A 7,943-nucleotide genomic window follows, 5' to 3' on the forward strand; every position below is an offset into this window, starting at 1 on the left:
GCTTCATGCAATCCAGGCTGAGGTAAAAGAAGGAATGCAATCCACAAGGAAGCACAGGATCCTAGTAGAAGGTTTTCTGGACGTGGGCCTGCTGCACTGCCTTTGCCACAGCAAGCTGAACACCTGCTCCTCTTTCCTTTCAGACCCACCTCGCACCACCAGCTTTTTTATTTCCAACCTGACTTTTTAAGGTCAGCCTCTCACAAGGGCTATAAAGACCTTAACCATGGCACTGTGCTGGCTCATGGCTTCCATGAGCACAGACTGACACTCCTCGTTTCTTTACTGCCTTCACGGCAGCAGTATGCCTACAGAGGGCAAAACCCAGGAATGCTGACCCTTGTCCCAAAGAGTTACAAGACCAGGAGGTAAGACAGGAGGTGGACAGGCTAGGGGACAGCAAAGAACTAACACCACTCTCCCAGTCAAGAGAAGTATATAAAATAACTGTAGTAAATGCCAAGATCACTATGTAGGACCAGGAGAACCAGATGTTTGTGAGAATGCTTTTCCACTCCATTACAATAAATATTTCAGTATTTCTGCTGACAGTCTGTAATGTATCCTGATCCTGAAAGTGTAATGGACATTCAACATTTAAAACCCCATCCTCAGAACTTCCCAAATGCTTGCTCTGTCCCAAGTGTTGCTTAGCACCAGCTGTGAAGGTCCAGTGCATAGCCAGGACCAAATCCTGCAAAAATCCTTTACCAGATCCTGTCCTTCCCTCTGTATGCACCAAATAACAGCTGTCCCCTAAAAGCAACCTTACCAGCAAGACATGCCCATGGAAGGCCACCATCCTGTTCAACAGCATCCTGCATTTTAAGTGGGACATCACTAATTCACCATCTGCATACCCAAAGGCCCATGTAAGGAGGTGCTTCTAAGGACAGCAAACCTTCATGCCATGTGGGACAGATTCATACCCACAGCTGAAAGACCCATTTCCCAAGAGTCATTAAATCAGGATGAAAGAAGTGCAATGCATCAAGAGACACAAAGCAAAAGGATTAGATGAACCACATCCCCAAAGCAGCAGGTGCCCACAAAAGCTTGGCTCCTGCAAGCACTCATGCCTTTATGATTGAAAAGCTGAGGCGGGATCAAGAAACTGGAACATGTACCAATTCTGACAAAAACACTAATTCAGAAAAGATTACTTATTTCCAATGGATTAGCAGAGACTGACAGCTGCCAAGGCATATGATCATACTCAGGTCCGGGGAAGGAAATAATTTTGTTTGGAATTTCTAGAGCTGTTGTTGTTGTACATTAATGAATGCAACCCTCAGAGGCATATAGTAAATGTCTCTAATGATTTTCTTTGCACAAGTGCTAAAGAAACAGGGGAGGTACAAAACATGCTGAGATGGAACTGAACTGAAATGCCTTCCTGTTATTTATCCAAGGGCTTTCCTCCTCCCACCACCTCCAGACACGAAAGTGATAAAACCTCAGAGCTGTGAGTCACCCAGAAAAAAACGAGCATTTTCTTCATCGTGAAGCTTGAAGCAAAACAGAGAAGTTACCACTACAAGCAGTATTTACCACTGGGATAAGTAACAGAGGTAAGGCAGCACGTGATAACTCCTGTTCCACGTGACAGTCAAAAATGACCCTCAAGGTCACTCTCTTCTGTCTCTTATAAACCTCTCAGCCCCTACAGAGACCCTCCCTTACAGGGAAGAGAGCACCAAGATCATGGACCATGCAAGCTGACAGAACAATATGCATAGACACGAAGAACAGCCACCGTTCTGCTTCACAAAAGGAGATGCTGGTGGTCAAAGCAATGGTTCAAGACACTGTAGAAAGGCTGTGTCAGCCAAGGACTGAAACCACAGTGTCTAAAACTTACTCCAGGTTTTGCCATAGGATCATCTTCCCTCTCCAGGCTTTAACATACAGAGCTCATGGCACAGAGGCCAGCATCAGCCCATCCCTATCTCTCCCCTCCCCACGTATTTTCTTTCTGATGGGATGGGATGGGGAAGACTATGGAAGTACAGACTTGAGCTCCATCTTCCTGCACCAGCCATCTCCTCTGAGAAGTACCCAACCAGTTGCTCCAGATCTTGAATGAGATGGATGGAGTCACTGCCTTTAAAGACAGAACATCTTTTTGCACTAGTTAAGACAGTGAAATTAAAAAGGATTTGGGAGAGGTGGGTTGGTTTTTGAAGCAGACTATACACATTGCAGTTCACCTTCACACTTTGGAGTCTGGCACTGTTAATTTCTCAGCCATGTGCACGGATCACCAGGAAGAGACTGAAGGAGCAATATGCAAATTTTGTGTATGCATGGCAGTATTCCCTTCAAGCCTTTCCATATATCCAGTGTATCTCTCCAATACCCTAAAGTGGGGGCAGCCCTTCTTCCTAAATTCCTTTAGGGCTCAAAGGGTGATCCTTCTGGAGAGATCCTTCTTCACAGCCTCTACCAGTGATGCACCAGGGGAACTGAGCTGTGCAAATCTTCACCTGGAGTGGTGGGTGAAGCCTCCACCACCACCATGACCACTACCACCCTGGAGAAGAGGATTTCCTTTTAGTACCACGAAGCCTGCTGACTGATGATGTGGCCATGCAGGACACTTGGCAGACTGGACATCACCACACATGGCTTTCTTTCCACATGGTTAATGCTTGCTCCAAACTCGGCCGTTGTGCCTGCAGCTGGAGCCTATGCAACTGTTCCTGATGGGGTCCCAGCAAAGCAGGGGCAAATTTAAATCCTAAAGTTGGTGGACCATGGGCAGGCATTTACAGTTATTGCCCAGGCTACCTTTGGAGGAAAGGAAAATGCTACCTGCCTTTCCAAAATGGAAAAAAAAAAAAGCAGGTGAAGCCACCCTGCAGCTCCTAGACACAACCCCCTTTCATTCCCATAGCATTTGCAGGCAGGAGATCTGACTTCAGCCAGCCCTGGCACAACAAATGTCTGCTGGCTCTCCCTGGCATTAGCAGACTGTTCACTCTTGGGGGTCTGTGCCAGTCCATACAGATCCCTGATTCATCCTAAACCGCTTTGCTGGCATGCACTGGATTAAGCGCCCTGCACTCCCATGACCTTAGCGGAGACAAGGCTTCCCCCCTGCACAAAGGCAGGCTTTGCCTAAAAACCAGACATCTATGACCAAAGACATCCCTCTCCAAAGGTCCCATCCCACATGGCCAGCAGCAAGATGCAGCTTGAAAATGATGCAGAGGTCATATCCTCCTCCTATGACTGGTGGTTCTGGCTGAAATCCATTTCAGAGCAATGAGGAATAAATTATCCCACTGTTGGAGTGCACACAGCACAGTCTTCTTTATCTGCAAAACTGTGCTGCCTGAACTGTGTAGATTCTTATATGGCACCAGCCATTTCCTAACCTTCCCAAGTAGAGTCAGGCTGGTGTTTTAACTTGGGTTCAAATCAGCAGTGAAGAGGACACAGACCACATGAGCCTCCCTGTGCTGAACCCCAGTAACACAGTTTAGCACTTCTTTGCATGTTTGACATACCTTAACTCTGCAAAACAGTGTGGTCCTTTCATGGACTCCTTTATTTTTGTACCCTTTCCCTTGTGGAAGTTTAGACAGAAAAAGGCACCATTGCATCATTCTAACCCCACCCATATGAGGAATTGTGCTGGGTGTCACTTTTTGCTGATCTTGCTACTGAAATTAAATCAGCTACAGAACGTGTCTAGAACAGAGATGGAGACAGATCTGAGGCAATGATGAGCACAGGGAGCCCCAGTTCATTACTTTAATGAAGATAATCCTATTTGTTGCTCATCCTGAAACAGATTATGCCAGAAATTATTTCAGTTCCTAGCCAGGCCATTCTAGGCAAGGAACTGTAAAAGGTCCCCCTTTTTTTTCAGCCTTATTTCCTATAATCTGTGACAGTCACAAGACCCAGACTGCAATCTACAGCACGCAGGGATGCACACAGGCTGCAGGTGGGGGAACAAAAAGCCAAACCTGCTGCTCTCTGGCGATGGCTCATGCCAGGGGTCTGAAAAAGCTGCTTTCTTGCCCACTGACAGGTGGCTGCTTTGGGGTCAGTGCCCTGGATGGGTACACAACCTCCTCCTGCTGACATTTCACGACACAGAAGATGAGACAACCTAAGCCTCAATCAGGTACTGAGATGCTGCAAAACACAAGGGGCCTGCTTGCTAAGTCCCTCTTCATCAAGCACTTGATATGATCAGATGTCTGCCAGCTCCAGCATATGAACTGGGACTGAAAAGGTTGGCCCTGAAGTCCAGGAAGCCCCAGTCTGGAAAATAAGATGGGTTTCTACCTCATTCCAGCAGAGTCAAAGTCAGGGCAACTTCCCTGTGAAACTGCCTGCAGTTCCTGCAACAAGATTTTTTTTCCCCTCTAATAAAGCACAGCATATCAAAATTAACATCAAAGGGAAGGGTCTTGTTTTCAATAAGAGGATTTTTTTCAAAGATGACATCTTAGTCATTGTTAAAATAACACAGAGCAGCTGTCTTGTGACACTTGAGTTTCTATCATGTCAGCCAAGTGGTGAAAACAAACCTGAAGGAAATATGCAATGCAGATGCTGAGCGCTCAGAGAAGGAACAAAACCAACCCACTCTGCTTTAGAAAAATCAGATCAAGGGCTTGTCACATTTATTTTAGCTAGAAAAAAACCCGTAGCCATCTGACAGGACTGTGATCCCAGCATAAGGTCCTTGAAATGCCACAGTTGAACTGCATCCAGCTGTGGCAGAAAGAATATCTCAGCAGCTTCCATGCTCCTGACACAAGAGCGTGGTGTTGCACATCAAGGTAAAGGATACAACCTAATTTTACTTTTTTTTATTAAAAGAAGGCACATTTCTTTTGTGCTTCTCAGGGTCTTTGCATTTAATGACGTGTGGCTGCTACAGACCTTCCTGCCTGCACTTGCCTTGGTGCAAGGCAGCGGGTGTTAGGCTGGACAGGACTAAAACTACAGCTCCTTTCTACTCCCCAGGGTCACCAGACTGCTCCTTCCTTGCTTGGAGCCAAGCACTGCTTCTCTGTTTGCTGGGAGAGGGGATGGCCATTTCCAGTCTCCCAGCATGAGACAATGCCATCTCTGTGCCCAAGAGTCATCGACCATTTACAGGCTGTTATTTATAACATCTTTTATTCTACTACAAGAGCTTTCTGATTTTCTGACCCAAAGATCCTCAAAACCTACTTGCCGGTCTGACCCTTTGCCATCCAGCAGATCTGAGTGACATCAGCTACAGCATGCTTAACACACCCACTAATTATCAAGGGAAATCCAAAACAGACAAGGATCAGAGATCGCTACCACTCCACTGCACTCATGCTGGGTCCTGTCTGTCCCCACCGTCTCACCCAGGGAAGCCAAGGTGTGCTAAAACCACTCATCATTACTCACCCCAAACACCCTCCAGGACCTGAAGGAATTCCCTGTACCCTGCTGGAATTTGGTGGTTTACCCACAAGGTCACTAACCAATTAGTGATAACTTCTAATTAGAAAGAAACAAGTCACGAGAGAGCCTCTGATTTTGCCTGTGGAGCCACACTGATGAACAAAGTGATTAGAACCACCCTGAAGTGAACAGAAGAATTATAAAACCCCAAGCCCACCTCCACCACATCCCTGCTGTCATTAAGATGATTTTGTTTCTGTTGGTTTTTTTTTAAAGGGTGAGACTACAGCAGGTCGTTGGCTGGGTGAACTGGACATGACTCCTGATAGCTGGGCAATGAGGATGCTCAGCTCCATGTTGTCCCAGCAGCTATGCAGATACTCTTCAGAGACATTTCTCTCTATATAACCCTTTTAACCAAGCTCAAATTTCTCCCAAGGACTCCCAGCAGGAGCTAGAAGCAGTCCAAACAAACACCCCACTCCTCCTGCTAAACATGAAGGCTGCAGAGGCCATGGCAACAAGGTAATGCCAGGCTTCTGCCCTCTCCTGTGCAGAGTGCTGCAAGCAGAGCAGGTCACAGACAATGCTCCTCTCCCTACGCAGCAAGGATCCTGTCATTAGGTTCAAAGGGTTTTTTGTTTCAAGAGGTTTGTAAGAGGAACATATAACAGATACTATTTATGAAGAACAATTCAGTTTTGCAGTGGTGCTTGGTGCAGAGTTTAACACCACAGCCAAGACATAATGTCAGCATCTCTATCCTTGATTTCCACAGACGGCTGTACACAATATGATACCTAAGTGACCTCTCACAGGCACAGCTAGGAGCAAAATATAAAATCTAGGTAATGTTCTAGACAAATAATTCTTCCCCCAGGGAGAATTACAAGGAACATCAACTGGGCTGTATCAGTCACATCTCCCACATCGCTGCCAGGAGGTGGACACACAGAAGCGACCTGTGGTGTGCACTGCCCTCTGCTCTCACAGGGCAGGGAGCCAGATGGGCACACGAACATCCCTGTTGTGCTCCTGCTTGCACAGGAAAGCAGAAGTGCAAACATGGCAGCAGCATTTAGGAAACCCTTTTTAAAGCTATGTAAGTCAGAACAGGACTTTACCTCGACTGGTAACCCAGAAATTTCTAGGAACGCTTTAAAATATTGAAGACTAACAAGTAGATTCAGGCAATGTTCCAGAGATCTCTGTTTTCTCTATTGACTTTTTGAAAACCTGCCTCATCATAAGGATCCATCACACCTGCCCTTCCAGACATACTCTCTTTCTTTTCCTCCTTACCTTGTCACTGTTTCTGTATTTGCCCCATTTCTTCAGCATCTTAAGCCACTTGTCCACACGTTCAATTTCCTGCTGTTTTTGCTGGTGCAAGGGAGAAGAAAAGACAAGACAAATTTAAGAAAAAAAAGCCCCAGGAGATGCCTCCTGAAAACACAAAACTTCATTCTCTTAGGTTTAAACTTGTATGCAAAGACCTTGCATCAAGGATGGGAATAATCCACAGGTGCGTGCAGAAACTGGTAATTTCAGCACTTGGTAATTAAAAGCAGCATTGGCAAAAATGACAAGACACACAGGCTTCACACAGAGAAAGCATTCCCAAGAGTATTCCCTGACAATAAAAATCTTTGCAGGTCCAGCTAGACTCAAATCTTATCGCTGTATCAGATCGGCAGAAACACGAATCAGTCCCAGTTAGCAGGGTCCTAACAGAGGACATTCTCTCATCTCAGGGGAGATGAGGATGGATATGATGGTTACCTAGAACTTCCACCATTTTCCCTTGCACATGCAGTCCCCTTTATGAGCCACAGCTGCTGAGCACTGTGCCAAAGCAGAGGGGAAAGCCCAATATTGCTTTAAAGAGGTGCTTTTCAGTGCAGTGTGGAGGAGGGAAGATATCTGACCCAGCAAAATAAAAGCTCCAACAGCTGGGCGTCGTGCAGAGTTCCCACGTCTGGGCGAGCAGCAGTGACCAGTGGGTGCTGGCTGCCTGCTTTGCTCTTACTTGCTCACTTGTTTCCTCAAAAAACATTCCCTCCCCAGCCGGTGTGATAAGGATGCCACATCCATGATGACAGAGCTGGCAGCTCTCACCTTCTCCTCCAAGGCGGTGCGGGTTGGCAGCTCCTGCTCGCTGGAAAAGCAAGGGGTCACTGGTTACTCTATAGGTAAGAAAGGGTGTGGAGTAGCATGGGGTGCTGCAGCTCAGGGACCACCTCAGACACCTGAGCCCTGGGGACTTTGTGCCTTTCCTACAGCTGCCCCCAGTATGAAAGAGGCAGGGGAAGCACCATCCAAAATCCCACCACCCAACAAGAGCTCCTGGGGGGTGATCAAGCACTGGATATAACTGGAAATCCTGGGCATGTATCTCCTCTTCAATACACATATGATCAGCAATTTAAATGGTGGGGAAGCAGAATGTCTGGACAGCAATTGCTTAAAACCTCCTGCACACAGAACACCTACTATTGTAACTTTTGTTCAGAATCAGAATAAAACCAGTTATTTTAAAC

At 46.5% G+C, this 7,943-nt stretch overlaps 1 protein-coding gene across 7 annotated transcripts in view; it reads right to left on the minus strand.

The window, feature by feature from the left end:
- Positions 1-7,943, minus strand: part of LOC103620902 (USP6 N-terminal-like protein) — an 83,553-nt gene that overhangs the window by 23,165 nt on the left and 52,445 nt on the right. For 6 of the 7 annotated variants that reach the window (XM_017741700.1, XM_008639648.2, XM_017741698.1 and 3 more), the window contains 2 exons: positions 7,522-7,561; positions 6,706-6,786 (listed from right to left, as the gene is read on the minus strand). In XM_017741700.1, the coding sequence (XP_017597189.1) occupies positions 6,706-6,786; positions 7,522-7,561 (121 nt within the window). The other variant, XM_017741701.1, reaches the window with a different exon arrangement.

Source organism: Corvus brachyrhynchos, unplaced genomic scaffold, assembly GCF_000691975.1.
Source record: "Corvus brachyrhynchos isolate BGI_N302 unplaced genomic scaffold, ASM69197v1 scaffold115, whole genome shotgun sequence".
Taxonomy (NCBI): Eukaryota; Metazoa; Chordata; class Aves; order Passeriformes; family Corvidae; genus Corvus; species Corvus brachyrhynchos.